The sequence below is a fragment of the Chelmon rostratus genome, chromosome 7 (genome assembly GCF_017976325.1).
Source record: "Chelmon rostratus isolate fCheRos1 chromosome 7, fCheRos1.pri, whole genome shotgun sequence".
NCBI lineage: Eukaryota > Metazoa > Chordata > Actinopteri > Chaetodontiformes > Chaetodontidae > Chelmon > Chelmon rostratus.
In genome coordinates, this window is record NC_055664.1 from 28,564,614 (window position 1) to 28,590,796 (window position 26,183).

Genomic DNA, 26,183 nt, shown 5'->3' on the forward strand with positions numbered 1-26,183 from the left:
TACTGACTGAAGTAGGAAAGTTTTGAGCAGAAAAAAGATTAAGTGCTGAACGTGTTGGATTAAATCATCTAATACAGCTGATGTTGACAGGGTGCAGACAGACCACCGGGCCCATTCGGACCCAAAGGCTTAATGGGAGAAACTGGTGTCACAGGACCTGCTGGTAAGATGTCCAGTCAGATAACCAGTCTATTGAACAGTACAACTACAAACACAGAATACTCTCCGTGGTCGTCATCCTGGGGTGAACAGGCTTATTTCAGTGACTTCACACCGGGCTCTGACGTCTCTGATGAGTCTGAAAGAATAACTTTGGGAAGATAATTGTTGGTATGAACCTAAATCTCATTTTTGTTGCGTCCACATGAGTTTGTCTGAAGGTAAAATATAATCGTCATGTTTTGGACACTTAACGTTTTACAGAGAGCCTCTGTGGACTTCGGGCTTCTTGTGTGTGTTTTAGGTATGAAAGGGGAGGAAGGACCTCCAGGTTGCCAAGGCCAACAAGGACCTCCAGGACCACCAGGGAGGAGAGGTACCACAGTGACATCATACAGTGGACAGGAAGCTGTCCAATCACAGCAGAGTCACACATGAGTACTGCTGTGATGATGTACTACTGAGTACCAATACTGCTGTCTGCTGGTTACTAATACTACAGAGTGCTGTCTCTAAGATAGTATTGTCCTGTACTGAATACTGTATGCTAGTAGAAGTACTGAATGCAGTACTGAATATTGCTTCCTGCAGGCCAGAGAGGGAAGGATGTATCCAGAGAGGTGGTGCTGTTGCCAGGGGACAAAGGCTTAACTGGAGAGCAGGGGCCCCCAGGACAAGTGGGACCCCCAGGGGCCCGAGGGACACCTGGAAGTCCAGGTGAGCCTAGAATAATATTTCAGTTTCAATCATCCGTTCATCACACTTTCGTCATGAGCAGCATGAACACAGTCTTAGGATACGTCCTGTGTTTTGTGGCTGCAGGTTCGAAGGGCAGCAGAGGGAACGCTGGCAAAAGTGGACAAGGTGGTCGTTGTGGATTGAAAGGGGATCGGGGAGATCCAGGATGCCAAGGATCAAAAGGTCAGACATCCGATTTCTGCTAGCTTTTAAACAGAAACACACAAATAACCGTGGAAATATTATAGACTGTGTGATCTGAGGGCTGTGCAGGCAGTTTTATATTGTTGATTAGCTCTTTATCAGAGTTTTATAAATGGTTTTAAACACCTACTGTTTTGGTCATTGGTTCTCTGATGGCTCCAGTCTTCTCTGGATCTCTTCTCTTCGGTTCAGCTGAATCCAAACACCTTGATTTTGCCTCACCTGCAGCCTCCCTGACGAAACGGCTGTGGTCCTAAGAGGTCTGCAGGTCTTGAGGGTCATCTGTTTTTCTTAATGTTTGATGTATAAGTTTATTGATTATTATCAGCCCTAACCCTTTTCAAAGAGCTTGATTAGGTTTTAGTTGTTTAATTCTTAAAAGGTTCTTCTTTATTGATTTGTTGAGTCAAACTGACGGAGACACTGTCAGTGCTGCTAAAGGCTGCAGATTAGTCACTGTGAGAAGTTCGGTGTAGTTCACCTGAAAAGCACCTGACTGAGCTGCAAACTGCTGGACTCAAAGCAGCGAAGTGTTCTCATTCAGAAATTACTCTTTTACGTGTGTTGACAGGTCTCGCTGGCATACGAGGTCCGCCCGGCGCTAAAGGTGTTGCGGGTCTACCGGGTCCCTGCACGGACGCACCAGAGATGGACGGCTTCCTGTTCACCAGACACAGCCAGAAACTCCGTATCCCAGAATGCCCTTCAGGGACCACTGAGATATACAGCGGGTACTCACTGCTGTTCGTCAACGGAAACAACCGAGCTCACGGACAAGACCTGGGTAACATGAGACCAGTGGAAACTCAGTGCATTCACTCAAGTACTGTACTTATGTACAGCTTTTAGGTACCTGCACTTGGACTGTATGTTTTATCCTTTTCTCAATAAAATGATTCTTAAAAATGTAGTGAAAATAATTAATAGTGTTAAAAAGAACTTTACATGGAAAAAACTTTGAACAGGACAGAGAATGAAATAGAAAACAACATAGAACAGGGTTAGGGTTAGCCTAACCCCCTAACCTAACCCTAACCCAACAAGATAAAAACAGTCCAACACATAAATCATAGTGAAACAAAAAAAACATTGTTTTAGATTAAAGTGCTCATAAAGTAGTTCAACATGGATTCATCTGAACCAAACACACCTTTAAAAACCTCCTGCTGCCTCCTGGTTGTGTGAATAACAGTTCAGTTTACTGTATGTTGGTGTTTGACGGGGCCGGTCTGCGTAATGAGAACATGATTAACAGAAACTCACTGTTCCCTCTGTCATTAAAATAAAACCAAAAGCATTCATCTCTCTCTCTCTCTCTCTCTCTGTCTCTCTCTCTCTCTCTCTCTCCAGGTACGTTAGGTAGCTGCTTACCTCGTTTTACCACCATGCCCTTCCTGTTCTGCAGCACTGACAGCACCTGTCGCTACGCCTCACGCAACGACTACTCCTATTGGCTGTCCACCGATGATGAGCTGCTGCCGAGCAGCATGCCGTTCATCTCCGGGGAATCACTGAGGAATTACATCAGCCGGTAGCTGCACACACACACACACGCACGCGCGCGCGCACACACACACACACACGCACACACACACACACACGCACACACACACACACATTACATTTACTTACATTCATTTCCTGGAGACTTACCCAAACCATAACCACTACTTGTTTAACTCAAAGCTTACCTTATTTTACCTGTCCCTTAACCTAGAACTAACCCTGTCTCTCATGATTTAAGGTGGACTGTAAGTGTGTCTCTCATGATTTAAGGTGGACTGTAAGTGTGTATCTCGTGATTTAAGGTGGACTGCATGTGTGTCTCTCATGATTTAAGGTGGACTGCATGTGTGTCTCTCATGATTTAAGGTGTACTGTATGTGAGGCCAAAGCCAACGTGATCGCCGTCCACAGCCAGACCAGTTTGATTCCGCAGTGTCCTTCAGGCTGGGAGCCTCTCTGGTTCGGATACTCCTTCGTGATGGTGAGCTAACACTGTTGGGTCGGATTGAGTCGGGCTGTTCACCCTCAGAGGTGTTCATATGTTAAGAGTGAAAGTCTTTCTTCCTGCGGTGCATTTGAACAAAAATAAGCAGTTCAGGATGTGGATCAGAGTGGTTCAGATGGTCTGTGATTTGTGTTCTGGTCTAAAACTGTTGGAGCTCAGATATGGGAACCTGGTTGAGGTGCGTGACTTGCTGCTTTGACCTCTGACCCCTGCTGTTGATGCTGTGGATCTGCAGGAAACAGGAGTGGGGGCGGAGGGCTCAGGTCAGCCTCTGGCCTCTCCTGGATCCTGCCTGGAAAATTTCAGGAAGATTCCCTTCATCGAGTGTCACGGCAGAGGAACCTGCAACTACTACACCGACTCCTACAGCTACTGGCTGGCTGCTCTCAACCCCAGCGACATGTTCAGGTGCGACACACCTGTGTGTTCAAATACACGACACATTTGAATGTTGATATTGTAACAATCAGTTTTCAGGTTGTAGACAAATGAACTCCACAGTGTTTCACCATCTGTTAACACACAATCACATTATATCAATATTATACAGCATCAGAACATTTGGTATCATCAGTATTCAGCCTTAAGTCAGGCTTAATTCTCAAACAGTGAGAAATAGAGCTGATTTCTGTAAACTGATCAAAGACAACACGCAAAACATTAAATTTCAACAAAATTTTTAAGAAAAGACTGCAGTCCTGTGCGGCGCCAGCAGGGGGCAGGGTCCCCTGTTCAGCTACAGAGGGAATTAGCTGATACGTTCTGTGTGTTTCAGGTAACGAGAACGAGAGCAGCATTAAAATTAAAGAGGCGTTTTCGAAATGAGACTCTCTCTCTGTCCCGTACTAACATGTCTGCGTGTGTCTCTCGTCCTGCAGTAAACCGAAGCCTCAGACCAACACGGGAGCGTTTCCGGGAAACCTGATCAGCCGCTGTCGAGTCTGCATGAAGCAGCTGTAATACCTGCTACTGATGATGGTGCTGCTTCTGCTGCGCACTCACACCTGCCCTGCAGGTGTGTCGGCAGCAGAAGGTTTAGAGGACGACGTTATGCTAATGAGCCGTGATGTGTCGCAGTATTGACCAATGAGAGGGCAGATATGTTCACCGTCTGACCTCAGTTCCTTTAACAGGAACTTCAGTGAAAATTCAAACAATGTTGGAGCTTGTTGAATTCTTAATAATTAATGACCTGTTTCAAATGTATCAATAATATGTTAATGAATCATTTCTGATTGACAGAAACCTCAAAGATCTGATCAATAGTTTAATCACTAATCAATAAGATTAGTCTGTAACCTTTTACTCTTCACCAGCATTCATCAGGACACCTCAGAGTGTTTCTGCTGGTATGAGCACCCTGTCATTACTACTACGACTACTGCAAGTAGTACTTCTCCTGTTACTGCTACTGTTACTGATATTACCACGTCCTTTAAATAAAACTAGCAATGCCTCAGAGTCAAAAATACTTTTACTGCGACATTAACATTCCTGCACTGACAGCATTTACAGAAGTACCAGCAGTAAAATGTACATGAGTATACAAAGTAGAAGTATACATTCTGAGGATTTGTTCTGGAGTACATCCAGTAGTGAATGTAAAAGTACACATTTCAAAGTATCTGCTAACAGAAAAAAGTACTGCAGTAAAAATTAAAGTTTTTCCCTCTAAGATGTAGTGCAGGAAATCTGGAAGTACTCAAAAGAAAAACTATACTCCCATATAACACATACTTACTACAACGGCTAATATGAGTACCATTATAGTAGTAGTACTAGTAGTAATCCTGCTTCTTGTATTATATCTTTTTAAGAGTAATAAGACAAGTATCAATCTGACTATTAACAGAAAGTAATTGTAGTACTATGTGCACTACCACCATTGCTATCACCACTACTGCTACTACAGTACTGTGGTACTTGCATGCAGGTCGTTTTTTAACAATAACATTTTGATATTCAGTGTAGTTGTGAGTGTATTCAGTTACAACTACTGCTACACCTACAACTAGAAGCTACGCTGTACGCCCTCTGCCACCATTATCTACTAAAAGTTACAACCTCTTAGTACTACTGCTACTTCTACTACTGTAAGCAGTGCTGCGACTGCTGGTACTACTAAGTGCTACAACTACTGCTGCCATTATCTGCAAATCTAACTCGTAGTACAACTACTCCCACTGCTGCCACAAATACTAACAGGACTAATACTACTACTGTGACTGGAGCTGCAGTACTGCTGTCTGCCATCAGATGGAGCTCCAACAAAACTTGAAGTGAATGAGAAAAACCGAGCAGATTAACGCGATTTTATTTTCCGCACGGCAACAGAGTTTGGCGCTCTCTGATTGGATGATGCTCTCTGCAGTGCACTCTGGGGCTTGTAGTTGTCCTCTGTCATAAAGTTCTGCAGGAGCACTGAACGTTTTCTTTCTATTTTTATCAAACAATGATAAAGAACAGATGCACAAATACACACCAATAAATAAGAGTTTACAGTCTGCCCACGTTATCCTCCAATCATCTCAAAGCTCTTGTTCTCACTTGTACATACTCCTCTCCTGTCACTGTTAAATCCACTGATATATTCTGATTCATTGGGATAACATTATTTTTTTGTGAATATGATTCTTGTTGAATTTAATAAAACATGTTGTTTTACAGAAAGCAGTTCCTGTGGTTTGTTAAAAAGGTTTAAAGACATGTCAGTGCAGGACACACAGGCTGACAGTGTTCATTACACACAGTGAAGAACAGCTTTCCCTCCCCAGGGAAGTCGTCCTCTGGTCTCCTCTGAACGTTGCAAACATTAAAGAACAGAAGAAGATGATAAGATGAATAGAAGGATTTATTTTCCATGTTTAAGTGAAGTGTGTCCTTCCTGTTTGAGGCTTTTAAATGTTCCTCTACCCCACCTGGAAACTGTCCCTCATTTGAACCACTTGATTTACTTTGTGTTTTTAACTCCAGACCCCCAAAACCCAACTCCTTAGCTTTACTTATTGTTTGGTTGTAGGAGATTTTATCATGTGTGCTCTGGTTCCTCTGTGGAACCCTGACGTTGTTCTCCCCTCTGGTTTTCCTCTCTGTAGTTTTGGTCTCTGTGAGGTGAACCTCATGTGTTTCTGGCTGCAGAGCTAATTTTCTCCTCACACCTCCTGGTCCCACGGTGTCGATTATGTTTCTCTGCTTATGTTTGTTCCTGCAGTGCGTCTACTGCACACAGAGCATGAACCAAAAACAAAAAGAAATAAATGTTCTGTTAATGTATGTATGACCTGGACGACATGAGCAGATGAAGCAGGATGTTGGAGTTATTGAGCCCAGAAGGAACTTTCTCCAACTAAATGACACAAGTCTGAAATCAAGTCCAAGCTTTACAAAAATGTCTTGGCTGCTTGCACCTGCAGCCAGAAACCAGGGTGTAATATTCCACAGTGACGTTTCATCTGATGACAAGCTGGTTCGTGTTTTTATCAACTGAGGAGCTTCTTGTTTGTTGTTCATGCTCTCATTTCATCTCAGATTATTGCAACTGCTTGTTTTCAGGGTCTAAAGCTAAAAAATGATCTCAGACCTTTACCCGGTCCAAAACAGCTGATCAGCTTTAACAAACAGAAGACCAGATCAGATCAGTCCAGTTCCAGACTCTTCACTGGTTACCTTCAGCTCCCGAGTCTGAGCTGCTGCTCCGTTATGAGGCACAGCCTCAGATCCTCAGGCAGGACTGTGAAGCCCTGGTTCAGGACTGAAGGAGACCTGGTTTAACAGCCAGCACCTCAGAGCTGAACTCCCTGTTAGTAGTCCATTTGTACTCAAATCATTTAGCATTTGATTGACGATGATCTCCTCAGCAGGTCTACAGGTGGATCCAGTGAGACCTGATTTTCCATCTTTTGACTCTGTCCAGAGCTCCAGGAAGGTTCCACTGAGTCAACATCTGTCAGAAATGTGACATCTCGGTTTAGAAAGCAGCCGCGTGGCAATTAAAAGAAATAAATCCATCGTCATCAATACCAGGAGAGGTTTCATCGAGAGAGAGCCATAAACAATCTCATCAAAGTAAGATCACTCATTAGCCTGTTAGCATTAGCCTGTTGTAGCTGCTAAGTTAAGTTGACATCATCCAGCTGCAAAAGCTGAAACTGTCCACCTTACTGAAGATTTATTATTATTATATATTATATATTTTTATTATTATATTTACTATTTATTTATATTATTATTATTATTATAAGAAAGAAATTAAAATGTAAATAATTAGCAACCTCGTCTGTCCTGGTGATGAACTGACCTGCACATTCCACGTTATTGGTAACTGCATGATTCTTGTCTTTATGTCATTATGTGTATTACAATCAATACGTCTTCCATAATTGATCATTTACAGAGCTGCAGTGATTAAAATATTCGTTGTCTTTGATGTTGTTTCACCTCCTGCAGTGAAGACGTCTGTCTAACCGGCAGAGCATGGCGTCAGATTACTGAAACTCTTTAAATCAGTTTGGAAGTTTTAATATTTTGTGATATTAAAAATCAATGAATGAATAAATAAACTCTTTAAAGTTTCACATCTTTCCATTTGGTTGATTACTGTTTCCAGAAACAGATCAATTAAGTGTTCCTGGTGGTGACTTCGCTCAGTGAGTCAGTGTGGAAACAACTTCACGCATCACGAGGAGGAAGTGTGACGTCACCACTTTCCCATCATGCCCCCGTGTCTGTGTGTTCATGGCAGAGGCTCCCTAGCAACAGCTGCACAGTGTTAATGTGTCACCACGGCAACCAGTCACCGCTAATGTGTTCTTTATTAGCATCTGATGATGAAGATGAAGATTTGCATAAAGGCGTTTGTGAGCAGGATCATTGAACTATTACATTTACTAATGAACTGGAAACTGAGCGTCCATCATGTGCCAGTGTGATCAATATTATTATTGATTATTAAGCAGTGATATGAATAAATTATACAAATAGAAAGATGAAATAATTTGTGAAATTATTTAAGAAATTGTTAAAATTCAACAAATTTGTTGTTTAATTGAACTTAATTTTTACTTCAAAGGAATTTTTCTGCTTTTTTCCCAATTACACTTTCATTTCCTGTCACTGACAGTAGTGACGTCATCGCCATCACGTTTCTGCTAGACTTCCTTCTAAAGCTAGCAAGCTAAACATCTGCTACCAACAAATTAATCAGTTAGACAACAAACATCAAAGTTATTCTGAATTAACCACACAGTGACCAAACCTCTTCAGCTTTTCAGGCTGCTAATGCTACCTACCTAGCCCGCTAACTAGCTATATTGGGGCTGGGGGCTTGTTTTATTGAGCCAGTTTTAATAACAGTACATAGCATTAGCAACAAGAGGCCGACTTCAGGTCAGAGCTGATAAACTGAAAAGGTGACAGCTTTCGACAGACTGCAGAGCCTGAAGACACCGTCAAACAGAGGAGACATGTGGACACATCTGGGATGATGGTCTCCATTATGTACGTGCATGCTGAACACCTGAAACCCCCTCAGTGCGACACTGGGTTCAGGATTTCTCTGAAAGAATAAGGTTTGCCTTGAAGGACAACTGGATGGCTTTAGGAAGACCTGGTCCCCCTTCACGGCTTTTCTGGAGAAGTTCTTTTTTCTGTCTTCTCGTTTGTTTTATGCAAAATGAAGCTATCAAATTGATCACAACAGGATTGTGGAAAGAACACAGTTACATCTTTTTATATAAATTAGCTAATTTCTCCACAGCAGCGCAGTATGACCAACATCAGCTGACATGACCGATGATCCCAAACAAGTTGAGTTTGTGGAAAAGGACTTTTACTGAAGATCACTTGTAGCTTCACATCGCTTTGACAGATGAGTGATTTGACTTTGAAGTCTTCCAGCTCTGCGGCGTTTCTACATGCGTTGGGATCCCCTGATGTCAGATCCACTCTGTCTCTCCTCAGCAGAACATTTTCAACTAATATAAAGTGTTTTTCTGCATTATTAAAGTGAAGCAGCAGTCGTGTTTGTTCTCACTAAATGTTGAGTGGGCGACTCTCTGCTGCGGCTGCCTCTTTGTTTAATGGAGATATCAGCGAGTGCTAATGAAGTCTGCTAATCCTCTGAACGCTCCGTTAATTCCTCTCCTCTCCAGCCGGACATTCTGCCGTTGTATTTGTTGTAGATGAGCGCCGGCGGCTGCACGACGCTGCTGCCGCTGATAGTTTTATTGTTTTATTGTTCAGACTCCATTTAAAGTCAATAAGGACTAATGGACGTTTGTTTAACTTGAACGTCAGCGTTCCTTCATCGCCTCGCAGCTGTCAATCAAACACACCGCGTCATGTGACCTGCAGGAGGAGGAGCAGCAGGCTTCAAAAGAGCAGCACTCCGAGGACCAGGACCAGAGACAAGCCCAGAACCAGAACAAGGTCCAGGACCAGCAGAAGATACCAGACCAGCAGACAGTAGGAACTTTCCTTTCTTCTTATGTTCTGCGTTTCTTTCTTTTCTGCTTCGTTCCCGATGTTTCAGATTTTCCCTCCTCAGGTTCCTCACTGTATAATTTCTTCTTCTCCTGATATTTCGACAGGTATGCAGTGTGTTCGTTGTCCTACCGTCTTGGCTCTCATGGCGTTGGTTCTGTGCAGTCCAGGTGTTTCCTCTCAGCTCGACAGAGACCAGGAGCAGAACCAGAACCAGGACCTGGACCTGGAGCTGCGTCACCACAGGTTGCTGCAAAGAGCTCGCAGCGCCGGACTCCTGTCACAGGTGAGAGAGCCGACAACCAATCAGAACGCTCCATTTGTGCTGAAAAAAACATTATAACCGACTGCTCCCAGTTTACTGTCGATGTTTGGAAATTCAGCTGTGAACAGTTCTGACCTGAAGTGTCTTTATTGATTTCAAGGTCCTTTAATTCAAGTGTAAATACAAGTACAGCGTTTTTTGGAAATAAGACTCCAACTTCTGCTGAATAGAAGACTTGTTGATTACATGAGACAGTTGCAGGTTAATGCTAAAAGCTAGAACAGGAGCACAAGTAAAATAAAATACCTGTAGTACTGACTGTACTGACTGACTTGACAATATCAGTTACACAGAAATATTTAATATAGTTTCTTTCCCATCTTTTCAGTTTTGAACAGAAGTTTTTTGTTTGTAAAACTGAAATATTCTGGTTGAAAATACTTCAGAAAAAGCAGAAAAGCTGTCATTTCTGAACCACTTGTGTTGTGTGAGGAAAAAACACCCACAATGACTGCAGCTATCTAGCGCTCACCAACAAAAGCTACACTGGGTGTTTTCTTCTGGCCGGCCTCTGGGGGCAGTAGTGAGCGGACTACAGCGTACACACTGTAGAAGAATGAATTGTTTATGAGGAGTGTTCTCAGACAGTATGTTCTACAAGACAGAAGACTTCAGTGATGATGAAGACTAACTGGTTGGTTTCGGAAGATGAATTTCTGGTTAATTCCCACACCTGATGGACGAAACATACTTTAATGGAAAAGAAAACCAAAAACAACAAATTGTTCATACAAACTGTGAGCAGAGCTACATCCTGTCCCCATTTTGACTCACCATACATACCGCAGTTCTTGTCGGACACTGTGGAGGATTTGGTTACATTCCTGCTTATTGGACAGTAAACTGCTAAACTGTCTCTGTAATAAAACTACTGAACTGACGGGAACACGGCTACCAAAATAATAGTCTTAAAACTGCAGGAAAGCTTTCAGATACTGAGAGGACCCAGAATCGAACCCTGAGGCACACCATCGCCAAACTGAGCCGAGGATAATTTGAATAATATTAGTTAATAGTGTTTATTTGCACACCTCATTTACAGCAGCTGACAAACGTGTTCTTCAAATATAACGTTGACCAGGTGGAGTGAAGATTTTTCCTCTTCTTGTTCAAATAGTCCCAGATCAGATATGAAATCAGTGTTGATGCCTCGCTGATCATCACTCAGAGATGGTTTTATTTCTCAGACAAAAGCTTTTCAATCAGGACGCTCACAACCCCGACAGAGACACACAACATTTAAATCACCAGTGGCTCCACTGAAAACATTACTGAAGTACTCACACATAAATATTAATTGCAAAATGTACTTCAAATCTCAAAAGTAAAAGTACTCATAATGCTGAAAAATATTACTGATGCTTTCATGTGTAATTAACATTCTTATGATGTCGCTAATTTCAACTATTTTTATACTGTTGGGTAGTTTTATGTAAGTAAAGCTGTCAGATAAATGTTGTGTAAAGTAAAATATACAATATTACTCTTTGAGCAGTAGAAGTCTACAGCTGCATGAAATAGAAATACTCGGCTGAAGTAAAAGTACCTCAGCTTTGTACAGTATTAGAGTAAATGTAGTAGGTTAGATTCGGTGGATTAAAGGGTAACACAGAGGGGGTCTGGGGAGGATGAAGGAGTAGATTAGCAGTGAGGATGCAGAGTGTACGTTGTTGTTTCAGCTTCACTGACTGCTAAATGTTCATATTGGACCACCTGCTGTGCGAGACGCTGCAGGGTGTGGACATACATGACTGCAGGGTTTAATGGGACACGTTACTGTAAAATGAGAGAATTAATCCTGCCTGAGCTGCAGCTCCTCGAACACCGCTGCTGTGTGATGCTCTTCAGACTGTCCTCAGTTCACTTTCTGCTGAACTGTTTTTACTTCTTCAAGCTGCAACAAGTCATAAAGTTTCATATCTTATTGGCTGTGAAGGTGCAAACACATTCAGGCAGTGGACCAGCAGACCCTCCACAGGGGCATGTAGCTTTTGATGGAACCACAGGATCTTCATCAGCAGATGGGGTTGCTAAGTTGAAAATGTAACAACAATGTAGCAACAATTTCATGTGCTGAGGAAGATGATGTGATCCGGTCGAAAGCTCCAGAACAGCTGCAGAGTGCAGTATTTCAGTTCATTTCCAAACGTGTCGCTGTGTTCCAGGAGTGGAGTAAACGTGCAGTGGAGGACCTGCTGGCTCAGATGTCTCTGCCAGAGGCCGACGCCCAGCGGGAGGCTGAGGTTGTTTCCATGGAAACAGGAGGAAGGATGAACCTGGAGCGATCCGTCGATGCTCCCAACAACCTGCCCCCCCGCGAACGCAAAGCCGGCTGCAAGAACTTCTACTGGAAGGGCTTCACTTCCTGTTAAAGCCCCACCCAGGTAAACAATGGTCTGTTTAAGTCCCGCCCAGCTACTTGACCACCTGTTTAAGTCCCGCCCAGCTACCTGACGACCAGTTTAAGTCCCGCCCAGGTACCTGACCACCTGTTTAAGTCCCGCCCAGCTACCTGACCACCTGTTTAAGTCCTGCCCAGCTTCCTGACCACCTGTTTAAGCCCCGCCCAGGTACCTGACCACCTATTTAAGACCCGCCCAGGTACCTGACCACCTGTTTAAGCCCCGCCCAGGTACCTGACCACCTGTTTAAGTCCCGCCCAGCTACCTGACCACCTGTTTAAGCCCCGCCCAGGTACCTGACCACCTATTTAAGCCCTGCCCAGATAGCTGACCACCTGTTTAAGTCCCGCCCAGGTACCTGACGACCAGTTTAAGTCCCGCCCAGGTAGCTGACCACCTATTTAAGCCCCGCCCAGATACCTGACTACCTGCTTAAGCCTCACCCAGATAACATAACTTCTGCTTCACCTGTTCCTGTTGTTTTGTTTACAGTTGAGGCCACACCCCCACTGGACCAAGGGACCAATCCCAGATTACCTGGCCTTCACCGGAATGACTGGACGGACCAATCAGCAGCTCTCCAGCTGCAATGTACCTGAATAATTAATGTAATTATCAATTAAAGAGAGAAATCAGTCAACTTTGTGGCTCCGTCTGTCCAGAGTGTGAATGACACAACATTAGAAAACATCCAGGTGACGATCAGAGATCAGAGGGTGGAGATCAGATTAAAGGATTTAGAGCAGAAATCAACTGATTCCTGCAAACATCTCTGTAGGAGCCGCTCTGTATAGGTAGGAACCTTCGTCCAGGTGACAGGTGTTGCTGGACGGAGGAGCAATATAGTTTGTGGCCGCTGTGCCAGGAGGGGTAACATGCTGGAGTTTATCCTGACCTCCTCAGGCGGGCCCGAAGGGACTGAGGGCAGCAGCAAATGTGTGAAGGTCTGGACCACATCTCGACCCCCCTGCTGTGAGGGACGGGGCCTGAATGATGATCTCCTCACCAGTGTGAAGCAAACTGAGGACTGTGGGCTCTGCAGCGCCACCTGCTGGTGACACTGAGGTTTACTGGTTAGACTAAATGAACAGATTTCCTCCTCGTCTGAACGTCCAGAGGACGGACGCGATGTCCTGAGTACACGAGTTCACATGCTGAACAGCCTCCCCTCATCCACCGAAAACACACCCCAGCATGGTGATCAGTGTGTGTGTGTGTGTGTGTGTGTGTGTGTGTGTGTGTGTAAACAGCGGCAGTGTTTGAACAGAGAGCGCGACGGTCGAGTCTAATTAACCCTTAATGGAGACCAGAGAGAGAGAGCAAATATTGACTCAACACATTAAACACTGCTGGGAGTGTGTGTTTGTATGTGTGTGATGTCTGTGTGTGTGTGTGTGTGTGTGTGCGTGAAGCCACACTGAAATATTTAACCAAAACAAAAAGAACGAAGCTACTCAAACTTGTATTTAAAGAAAAAATAATGTAATGCAAATTAATATTAACTGAAGCCCCGCCCACTGTCAGCATCCAAGCCACATGATTGGTCACTGCTGTGACTGCTCAGTCAGATACAGCAGCCACTTTAAAATAAGATAAGATAAGATAAAACTTTATTTATCCCCAGCCGCATTACAGCAGCATGTAATAGCAGTGGGAAGAAAGATAGCATAGAGATAAAGAACATTTGAAATAAACAATTAAAAAAATATGTAGAAAAGAAATATATAAAAATATGTAATAAAAAAAAAGTGTTTATTACCCCAACAGCTGTGGGGAAAAAGCTGCAGCTGTAAGCTGCCTTCAGATTAAATAAAGTTACTACTATTGCACAGAAGAATAAAATCTACAAAACAGGAAATGATATGTAACATTGCACAAAATGTAAGGATCAACACAGACTTATGTTAGGTGGCGCTGCGGTACAGCTGTACAATCTAATCACCTACTGTAAACATATAGATCAGAATAATATATAACATGAGTAAATGAGAGTGCTTTAATGTTTGTACTGATATAAAAACATAATAAAACAGTTTGATATAGTTTGGGATTTAAGTAGAACATAATTTAGTGGGAGCATAATAGGAAAGTGTAATATGCTATAAATGCATTATAAATAAACTTTAATTCTCTGAATCTGATCAGTGACGACTTTCAATCTGTGAGTGAAATTCTTCAGTTGGAACGTGACGCTGAACCTCTGAGTCTGAGACCAGAACTGAAGGTTCACATATAAAAAGTAAAACACACGATAAACAGGAGGAAACTCTGGAGGAAACAGCTTCAGTCGCTCCTGCAGCTCAAACTGAAATAAATTGAAAATTATTGAAAACAGATTAAACTGTTATCAGGTGGAACAGAGTGTGTGTGTGTGTGTGTGTGTGTGTGTGTGTGTGTGTTATCTCTGTCTGTCAGCTGGTTGGTTACAGTCTCTCTCTGTTTCCATGGTGATGAATGAGTTCTGCTGAGGTGCCCTTCAGCAAGACACTGAACCACCATCATGTCCGGATCAGTCTTTACGTATCTTTGTCAGATCAGTTGTAAATTCTAGCTGTGATTGGCTCAGAGACATGACAGATGTATGTTTGACCTCGACCAATCAGATCATTCTATCTGTCACCACCTGTATGACATACAAAGGTGTTGGTGTCAGAGAGTGACCTCACCGCTCCGCCCGCCAGCAGCGTCGCTCCTCTGACTCTTCTCCGTGGTTACAAGTGAAGAGCACTCTGTGCTCCTATTGGTCTGCATCATCAGACAACTTTACAGCGTCCCACGCTGATTTAGTCCCTGAATGCGTCACGAGTGTAATCAGGCTGATATCAGGCAGACTGATCTGAGAGTCAGACACACTGATGGATGTTTGTTTCTGCAGCTGAGTGGAAACAACAGTTTACAAGAATAAATTAAAAAGTTGAGTCTGATGTGATGAGATGTGAAAACTCTACAGCACAGTACACAAAACTGTTACCACTGCTGGAAGAAGTATTCAGAGCCTTTACTGAAGTAAAAGTACTACAACTGCAGCATGTTTCTGCATTAATATTCCTGCTGCATTAATGTGGATGAACTACTTTATATCCTGTTGGCTGGTTTAATCTACAGCGATGCATCATATTCTATAAGATCATCATGTGTTTGTCCTGCGAGAACCTCGTATCTCAGACAAACAGCCTGTTTTCAGCTTTGTGACGATGCATTTTCAGCTGATCCAAGAGGCTTTTAAACAGTTTATTTATCTGAAGAAGACATGAAGGAAAACTTCATCCTTCAGTTTATCACAGACATTCAACACATCTGGAGATACGAGCTTTTCACTGGACAGGGAGTCTGACAGGAAATGACAACGAACACTCAGACAAACGAGAAGGTTCAGATCTCAAAGTAGAGAAACTCTTTAGACTGGAACATCTTCTTAATAAGCAGTAATTAAAAATGATGAATCATCAATTTCTAGATTTATAGCAAACACAACAAAATGCTGCGTCATGTTTAGATGAAGATTCCAGCTGCTGTCTTTTTCTGAACCGACTGAAGTTAAATGAACAGTTTAATGTAAGAGGAGACATTCGTCTGACGTGAGCAAACAGGAAGTCCTGCTAAACCTCCGACGACGTGAAGTGACTTCGTCTCTGCACTCAGCAGCTACGGTCGGCCTCGGGTCAGAGGTTTAACAAGAAGGCGTTCAGTTTGGTCACATCAGCTTTAAGGCTTCCTCTCAGGTTATATGTTACTCAGCACCACATTAACCTGCCAGGACGAATCCAGGGCAAAGAGTAGCTCCAGCACCCCCATCAATCAGTCAGTCAATCAATCAATTACTCATATTATTTCAGTTATAAGATGACTGAACCTAAATGTATAACTCTGTCAAACAAGGAGAGGAAACAAGGGAAGAGGTGAGGAAACAGAGGAGAGAGGAGAGGACACAAGGAGAGCAAACAAGGATTGGGCACAGGAAACAACGAGATGAAAGGAGGAGTCAGGAAACAAGGATTGGAACCAAAGGAAAAAGGAGAGGAAGCAAGAAGCAAAAGAGAAGATGAAACAAGAGAAAACAAGGAGATGAGAATAGGAGAGAGGAAAAAGGGAGAGGGAACAGGGACAGAGAAGAGGAAACAAGGAGATCGAACAAGGAGAAAGGAAACAAGGATAGGAAACAAAGAGAAAAGGAGAAGAAACAAGAAGTGGAAACAAGGAAAGAGAGGAAAGGAAACAAAGGAAGAGAGGAGAGAAAAAGAAATTAAGGAAATGAAGGAAGGGAGGAGAGGAAACGAGGGAAGAGACGAGCTAGATGAATGAAGGACATGCACCCTGTGAACTGGAACACTGCAGGCGTCACATGTTGACATGAGGCTTCTGGATGAAGGAGTCACGTAGTCATCCTCACCTCAGGTAGAGCTCCAGCCTCGGTCACACCTGATCTGGATCATTCGGCAGTTTTGTCCTGTTTGTTTCTGTCTCTTTGTCCCCGGTCACTCCGTCCTCGGCTCAGATAATAAACATCTAAGTATGTGTGAAACGCTCGGGTTCAAAGGTCACGGTGTGTGTGTGTGTGTGTGTGTGTGGGGGGGGGAGGTCCTGCGTCACGCCGACACCCCGTAGAGGAGCTAACCAATAAAACGCCTTGCTGTGGGCCGACCAATCAAACGCACTGCTGGAGGTGAACATGTCCATCAGTCCAGACTAATCAATGAGCAGAGACACAGCAGGCACACACACACACTGATTCATCTCATCCAAATGATTAGCAGGTCAGCACACACCATGTGACCCCCCGCCGCCACACAGCGAGACTCAGCAAGAACGGTTTGGATGGACGGACGGAGAGAAACGTCCTCCTGACAGGAAGTTAAAGACTCAATCAGTGAGCTGAGGAAGGAGGAGGGACGAGGAGGCAAGGAGGGCGGCCAAGGAGACGAGGAAGGGAAACAAGAAGAGCAAGAAGGAAACACAGAGGGAGGAGAGAAGGAGAGAGGAAAGAAGATGAAGGAGAGGACAGATGAGAGGAGAGCAGGAAGGAAAGAAGACGAGGAGGAAGGAAGGAGAGAGGAGACATTAGAGTAAACATTAGAGGAGAGCTGAGATCCCTGATTGGTTCTTTAGAGCGTGATGTAAATCAGCTGATGCAGATTCTCTGTTGTGTTTCAGTTAATGGAGGAGAAGTAATGAGGACACACACTGCTGCACAGCACGACACACACACACACACTGCTGCACAGCACGACACACACACACACACTGACACACACACACTGCTGCACAGCACGACACACACACACACACACACTGACACACACACACTGCTGCACAGCACGACACACACACACACACACACACACACACTGACACACACACACTGCTGCACAGCACGATACACACAAACACTGACACACACAAACACTGACACACACTGACACACACACACACACACACATACAAGTTGCTCCCAGTGGTCTGTATAAATACATTTATTCAGGTACACAGTCGTAGTATCTGTACTCTCAGTGTGATCATGTGACAGTTTACAAATCAGGATCTGATAGATCACGATTAAAAACTGGTCTGTTGGTTTCCATCAGAGGAAATGTTCAATCAATAAAGTTCATTTCACTTTGATTTGTGCAGAAACTGAAGTGATCGGGTCCTTCGTTGGGGGGCAGAGTCAGACCTGAATCCAGCTCCTGAGTTTACTGTTTAAACTTCCAGAATGTCCCTTTAGAAACAAACAGGAGGGTGACGAAGAGCGACTGAGCGCTGAAATCAATAGATCAGCTGATGAAGGTGGCCGGTTGGATTCCAGCTGCTGACATCTGCTTCCTGTCGTCTGTCCAACAAACACGAACATCTTAAAAAACAATGAAATCCAGCTGTTGTTTAACGTTCCAGCCAGAGATACTAAATAAAATCTAAAGTGGAACTTCCACAATAACGCTGAGGAAGAGGAAGACCATGTCGTATGAAGAAAAGCTCCAGAACAGCCACTACCTGGAACATGTTCTCAAATTGTTTTGTCAGTTTATGATATTTCTATTTGACAAGAAGAAGAAGAAGAAAGACACAAAGTGAGTAAGTTTCTATTTATTTCTAAAGCTGAACCTAAATCAACAATAGCAGAGCAGGAACGATGGTTACGATGCAGATCAACATGCTGTAACTGTGTCCGTCCTTCTGTCTGTCCGTCTGTTCTCTGACTCCGATCATCAGGCTGAACCAATCAGCCGTCAGAAACGGACAGCTGCTGTAATCTGACCAGTCACAGAAGGTTTCCGTGCTAATGCTGTTGGACGGGTGTGAAATGTGTCCTGTCGTCTGCTGTTAGCTGCCTGACAGCTGAAGTCCCGCCTCCTCGCCGTTGGTCCTGATTGGTCACCGCAGATGGAGACGGACCTCTGCGGTTGCTGCATTACAGGAGACAGGTGGTGATGCTGCCATGGTTACCAGGTGCACTGGTGGGTGTGGTTTGCAGAGACAGGAAGCAGCTGTGTCCCAGATCCACTCTGTAAAATAACTCTATACAGTCTGTAGTACAGTAGTACACACTAATGCTCATAGTATACTGTGTTAGCAGTATACTTATAGTAACAGGAAATGATGATTCACACATCAAACTGTGACCAATTAAACTTCAGAAAGACATGTTTCTGCTGTAAACTCACCTGTTCAGACTGTAAACTCACCTGTCCCGACTGAAAACTCACCTGTCCCAACTGAAAACTCACTTGTTCAGACTAAAAACTCACCTGTTCAGACTGTAAACTCACCTGTTCAGACTGAAAACTCACCTGTCCCGACTGTAAACTCACCTGTTCAGACTGAAAACTCACCTGTCCCGACTGAAAACTCAACTGTTCAGACTGTAACTCACCTGTTCAGACTGAAAACTCACCTGTCCCGACTGTAAACTCACCCGTTCAGACTAAAAACTCACCTGTCCCGACTGAAAACTCACCTGTTCAGACTGTAAACTCACCTGTCCCGACTGAAAACTCACCTGTCCCCACTGTAAACTCACCTGTTCAGACTAAAAACTCACCTGTCTCGACTGTAAACTCACCTGTCCCCACTGTAAACTCAGGTAAACTCAACTTCAGGTGAGTGTTTATGAAAAGACACAGGACTTCATGACCATCTGAGCCGTGACATGGACCTGAGTATCAAACCAGCTGATTGGTTGATCCAACAGCACCTGTACTTTCATGTTGCTCAAATTGGTGATGACATCATTGTGCAGTGAGTGATTCACCTTAAGCACCTGATCGGCCACCTGGGAGACCGCCGCTACAAAACAGCCCATGACTCGTTTGTCTCGTCTGCGATCACCTGTGCGTCACCTGTCCTGGGGCAGTTCAGGTGAGCAGTCGGCCAATCAAAGTGTGCTTTTGATAGACGGAGCGACGGCCCTGCAGCAGGAAGGTCTGAATAAACCTGAACACCGAGGTGTTTGTGTTTCAGGCTCACAGAGCCGAGGTGTGATCAGTGTTTGCAGCCTAACAGTCGGAAACTCCACAAACTGTTTCACTGCTGTGACTGAAGCTTCATTACTGAGACTCCCACTGATTCAACATATTACTGAACATTACCACCTCAACAGGGAACAAAAAGACTTTTAAAGGTTCTCAGCATCCAGAATGTGCAAGATTCCCTCAAACCTCCAAGTTTTGAAACGTCTGCTCACCTTCAGACGACACATTGACAGAATTTAAATAAAATAATTTCTTTTCATTTAAATCTCAATTAAACCATCAATCTAAGACAGATGAATACTGATTGGTTGATATTCACAAGGTGGTTTTCAGGCAGATTTCACTACAATGATGTTGACTAGAACAAAATACTGACTTGAACCAAACTCTGGTAAGAGGAGCTAAATAGACACCAGAGAGGAAACAACTTGAACGGCTCTCAACACTTCCTGCATGTGGACCCGCCGCCTCGCTGAATTCAGTATGTCTGATTCCTTCAGTGCAGCGCTGCGGCTTACAGCCTCTGTCTGTTTGGACCGCTCACATTCACTTTCTGTCTGAACATCATTCGCTCTGCTTGAGTGTGAGCAGCTGTGAGTCAGGTGACGAGATGAGGAAGAGGAGGAATTCATTAAAGAAAAAACAATAAGCTAGCTGTAGAGGCATCTGATTAAAGATAAAAGGTTTAATAACCATTCAGCTGTGTGTCTGTGTGTCTGTGTGTGTGTGTGTGTGTGTGTGTGTGTGTGTGTGTGTGTGTGTGTGTGTGCACGCGTCAGCAGGTAAATAGCTTTAATGACAGACCTGCAGGCAGCAGGACGACACAATGACAGTGACGCGCTGATCTGACCAGCAGCTGTGTGACAGAGTCAGTGTGACGGAAAATCAAAAACCAGGAAGATCTCAGAGATAAGTCGATGCTTCACTGAACACGTGACGTTTATGTGACACATGTGTGACGGTCAGAGACAGAAGAAAGGTGGTGGATGGGTTCTTTACAGGCCCCCGGGTCCAGTCAGGGGCCCCTGGGCCAGAGCCTCTGCTTGTAATGACTGTTAACGTCTCTCCTTTGAATTTGAAGATTACAAAGTTGGAGGAAACCACCACAAAGACACACAACTACCCCAAAGAGACACAAAACCATCACAAAGAGACACAAAACCACAACAAAGAGACAAAACCACCACAAAGAGACACACAACTACCACAAAGACACACAACTACCACAGAGACACAAAACCACCACAAAGACACACAAAACCACCACAAAGAGACACAAAACCACCACAAAGAGACACAAAACAACAACAAAGAGACAAAACCACCACAAAGAGACACACAACTAACACAAAGAGACACAAAACCGCCACAAAGAGACACAAAACAACAACAAAGAGACAAAACCACCACAAAGAGACACAAAACCACCACAAAGAGACACAAAACTACCACAAAGAGACACAAAACCACCCCAAAGAGACACACAACTACCACAAAGAGACACAAAACCATCACAAAGAGACACAAAACCACCACAAAGAGACACAAAACCATCACAAAGAGACAAAACCACCACAAAGACACAAAACCACCACAAAGAGACACAAAACCACCCCAAAGAGACACACAACTACAACAAAGAGACACAAAACCGCCACAAAGAGACACAAAACCACCACAAAGAGACACACAACTACCACAAAGACACACAACTACCACAGAGACACAAAACCGCCACAAAGAGACACAAAACCGCCACAAAGAGACACAAAACCACCACAAAGAGACACAAAACCAACTCAAAGAGACACAAAGCCACCACAAAGAGACACAAAACAACAACAAAGAGACAAAACCACCACAAAGAGACACACAACTACCACAAAGAGACACAAAACCACCACAAAGAGACACAAAACCACCACAAAGAGACACAAAACTACCACAAAGAGACACAAAACCACCCCAAAGAGACACACAACTACCACAAAGAGACACAAAACCATCACAAAGAGACACAAAACTGCCACAAGGAGACACAAAACCACCACAAAGAGACACACAACTACCACAAAGAGACACAAAACCGCCACAAAGAGACACAAAACAACAACAAAGAGACAAAACCACCACAAAGAGACACACAACTACCCCAAAGAGACACAAAACCATCACAAAGAGACACAAAACCACAACAAAGAGACACAAAACTACCACAAAGAGACACAAAACCACCCCAAAGAGACACACAACTACCACAAAGAGACACAAAACCATCACAAAGAGACACAAAACCACCACAAAGAGACACAAAACCATCACAAAGAGACACAAAACCACAACAAAGAGACAAAACCACCACAAAGACACAAAACCACCACAAAGAGACACAAAACCACCCCAAAGAGACACACAACTACAACAAAGAGACACAAAACCGCCACAAAGAGACACAAAACCACCACAAAGAGACACACAACTACCACAAAGACACACAACTACCACAGAGACACAAAACCGCCACAAAGAGACACAAAACCGCCACAAAGAGACACAAAACCACCACAAAGAGACACAAAACCAACTCAAAGAGACACAAAACCACCACAAAGAGACACAAAACAACAACAAAGAGACAAAACCACCACAAAGAGACACAAAACCACCACAAAGAGACACAAAACCACCACAAAGAGACACAAAACTACCACAAAGAGACACAAAACCACTCCAAAGAGACACACAACTACCACAAAGAGACACAAAACCATCACAAAGAGACACAAAACCACCACAAAGAGACACAAAACCATCACAAAGAGACACAAAACCACAACAAAGAGACAAAACCACCACAAAGACACAAAACCACCCCAAAGAGACACACAACTACAACAAAGAGACACAAAACCGCCACAAAGAGACACAAAACCACCACAAAGAGACACAAAACCACCACAAAGAGACACAAAACCACAACAAAGAGACAGAACCACCACAAAGACACAAAACCACCACAAAGAGACACAAAACCACCCCAAAGAGACACACAACTACAACAAAGAGACACAAAACCGCCACAAAGAGACACAAAACCACCACAAAGAGACACACAACTACCACAAAGACACACAACTACCACAGAGACACAAAACCGCCACAAAGAGACACAAAACCGCCACAAAGAGACACAAAACCACCACAAAGAGACACAAAACCACCCCAAAGAGACACACAACTACCACAAAGAGACACAAAACCATCACAAAGAGACACAAAACCACCACAAAGAGACACAAAACCATCACAAAGAGACACAAAACCACAACAAAGAGACAAAACCACCACAAAGACACAAAACCACCCCAAAGAGACACACAACTACCACAAAGAGACACAAAACCATCACAAAGAGACACAAAACCACCACAAAGAGACACAAAACCATCACAAAGAGACACAAAACCACAACAAAGAGACAAAACCACCACAAAGACACAAAACCACCACAAAGAGACACAAAACCACCCCAAAGAGACACACAACTACAACAAAGAGACACAAAACCGCCACAAAGAGACACAAAACCACCACAAAGAGACACACAACTACCACAAAGACACACAACTACCACAGAGACACAAAACCGCCACAAAGAGACACAAAACCGCCACAAAGAGACACAAAACCACCACAAAGAGACACAAAACCAACTCAAAGAGACACAAAACCACCACAAAGAGACACAAAACAACAACAAAGAGACAAAACCACCACAAAGAGACACAAAACCACCACAAAGAGACACAAAACCACCACAAAGAGACACAAAACTACCACAAAGAGACACAAAACCACTCCAAAGAGACACACAACTACCACAAAGAGACACAAAACCATCACAAAGAGACACAAAACCACCACAAAGAGACACAAAACCATCACAAAGAGACACAAAACCACAACAAAGAGACAAAACCACCACAAAGACACAAAACCACCCCAAAGAGACACACAACTACAACAAAGAGACACAAAACCGCCACAAAGAGACACAAAACCACCACAAAGAGACACAAAACCACAACAAAGAGACAAAACCACCACAAAGACACAAAACCACCACAAAGAGACACAAAACCACCCCAAAGAGACACACAACTACAACAAAGAGACACAAAACCGCCACAAAGAGACACAAAACCACCACAAAGAGACACACAACTACCACAAAGACACACAACTACCACAGAGACACAAAACCGCCACAAAGAGACACAAAACCACCACAAAGAGACACAAAACCACCACAAAGAGACACAAAACCACCCCAAAGAGACACACAACTACCACAAAGAGACACAAAACCATCACAAAGAGACACAAAACCACCACAAAGAGACACAAAACCATCACAAAGAGACACAAAACCACAACAAAGAGACAAAACCACCACAAAGACACAAAACCACCCCAAAGAGACACACAACTACAACAAAGAGACACAAAACCACCACAAAGAGACACACAACTACCACAAAGACACACAACTACCACAGAGACACAAAACCGCCACAAAGAGACACAAAACCGCCACAAAGAGACACAAAACCACCACAAAGAGACACAAAACCAACTCAAAGAGACACAAAACCACCACAAAGAGACACAAAACAACAACAAAGAGACAAAACCACCACAAAGAGACACACAACTACCACAAAGAGACACAAAACCGCCACAAAGAGACACAAAACCGCCACAAAGAGACACACAACTACCACAAAGACACACAACTACCACAGAGACACAAAACCATTTCAATGAAACAAAACCACCACAAAGAGACACAAAACCGCCACAAAGAGAGACACAAAACCACCACAAAGAGACACAAAACCACCACAAAGAGACACAAAACCAACTCAAAGAGACACAAAACCACCTCAAAGAGACAAAACCACCACGAAGAGACACAAAACCATCTCAAAGAAACAAAACCACCACAAAGAGAGAGAAGCAAATATTATTCATCTATCTTCTGTATTTGTGGAGAGAGCAGGTCATGGACGGTGGTCCAGGGCCGAACGCTGATGCTGTTACGATCCAGCAGGTGGCGATAGTTTAACACTTATGGATGCAAACCGCCATAAAACTCACCAGAAGGAGACGAAGACTGGTCATCAAACACATTTCTCATCTGTTTATTTGACCCAATGAGGGAACTGACTGTGAGAGACGTCCTAAAGACAGCAGACATGAAGCAGTTAGCGTTCAGCCACCGACGATCGCACGTCAAAGAGAACCAGAGAAGAAGAACAGACTCTTCTTCTGGCTCGGTGGTGTTAAAGCTAACGATGAATGAACGAACGATGACAAAGTGTGGTGAAAGATCTGCTGTTCACATCCAGCAGGTGTTTTTCTACAGACCGAAAGAAAATCAGTCATCATTATCTGACAAACATGAAAAGCTAATGATAATGCTAACAAGCTAATGCTAACAAACACACTATTGCTTGCTGCTCTTTGATGGATGGATAGAGATTCCACTGAGGGAGCACGATCAGCGTCCTCTGAGGACGACTCGTCCAAACAGGAAATACAAGAATCCAGATTGTTCCTGAACATCAGCGAGATGCTCAAACCGTCTCTGCCGCGGATCTGGTCTGTCAGCCCTGATCCACATACACCTGTGGGAGACCAGGCACCAGGCCCGGAGAGGAGCGTCTTCATCATCTATCAGGCAGGAAGATGAGGAGCAGGACAGTGAGGGGGACTGTCTTCATTCAGACTAGGTTCTGCATGTCCAAACAGCTGCTGGTCTGATTAAAATCCTCCGTTCAATGGGATCATGGGATCAATTGAAGCTGATCGATCTGATCGATTGAAGCTGATCTGATCGATTGAAGCTGATCGATCTGATCGATTGAAGCTGATCAATCTGAAGCTGATCAATCTGATCGATCTGAAGCTGATCAATCTGAAGCTAATCAATTCGATCGATTGAAGCTGGTTTGAACTCTTCTGTCGCTCGGCTGCAGATTAAATGAAGTTTTCATTTAGAGATCAGAAGCATCTCGCTCTCTCAGCAGCTTCAAGGAAAAATACTGAACCAATATGGATCAATGACTAATAGACAGAGAAATTAATGACATTGATCATGACCACCTGGGGGGGCGCGAGCCTCCAGCTGAGAAACTCTGTCAACTGAGCAGCAGGAAGCAAAGAAAGTGTCTGAAAACGGATCATTTCACTAAAGCGGGATGGAAACATCATCATCATCATCATCAGTCACCCCCCCACCTCTCCACGGTGATCAGTGACGTCAGCCGGCTGTATAAGAGCCGCTGTGACCGGACAGACCCAGAAGATCCTGCAGACAGACGCACAGACACGTG

General features: G+C 43.8%; 2 protein-coding genes across 2 annotated transcripts in view; both read left to right on the forward strand.

Moving 5' to 3' along the window:
• Window positions 1-5,778, forward strand: part of col4a3 (collagen, type IV, alpha 3) — a 33,299-nt gene extending 27,521 nt beyond the window's left edge. The window contains exons 45-53 of the mRNA XM_041940227.1: window positions 91-163; window positions 464-535; window positions 751-876; window positions 982-1,080; window positions 1,673-1,885; window positions 2,452-2,632; window positions 2,974-3,088; window positions 3,348-3,520; window positions 3,991-5,778. Coding sequence (XP_041796161.1) covers window positions 91-163; window positions 464-535; window positions 751-876; window positions 982-1,080; window positions 1,673-1,885; window positions 2,452-2,632; window positions 2,974-3,088; window positions 3,348-3,520; window positions 3,991-4,072 — 1,134 coding nt within the window. The 3' untranslated portion in view covers window positions 4,073-5,778. The remainder of the gene's footprint in view (window positions 1-90; window positions 164-463; window positions 536-750; window positions 877-981; window positions 1,081-1,672; window positions 1,886-2,451; window positions 2,633-2,973; window positions 3,089-3,347; window positions 3,521-3,990) is intronic.
• A 3,923-nt stretch (window positions 5,779-9,701) lies between these two features.
• sst1.2 (somatostatin 1, tandem duplicate 2) lies at window positions 9,702-12,289 on the forward strand. Its single transcript, XM_041941299.1, has 2 exons — window positions 9,702-9,878; window positions 12,083-12,289. Exons 1-2 carry the CDS (start codon window positions 9,702-9,704, stop codon window positions 12,287-12,289), a joined length of 384 nt encoding a protein of 127 aa, XP_041797233.1.
• Window positions 12,290-26,183: the final 13,894 nt, after the last annotated feature.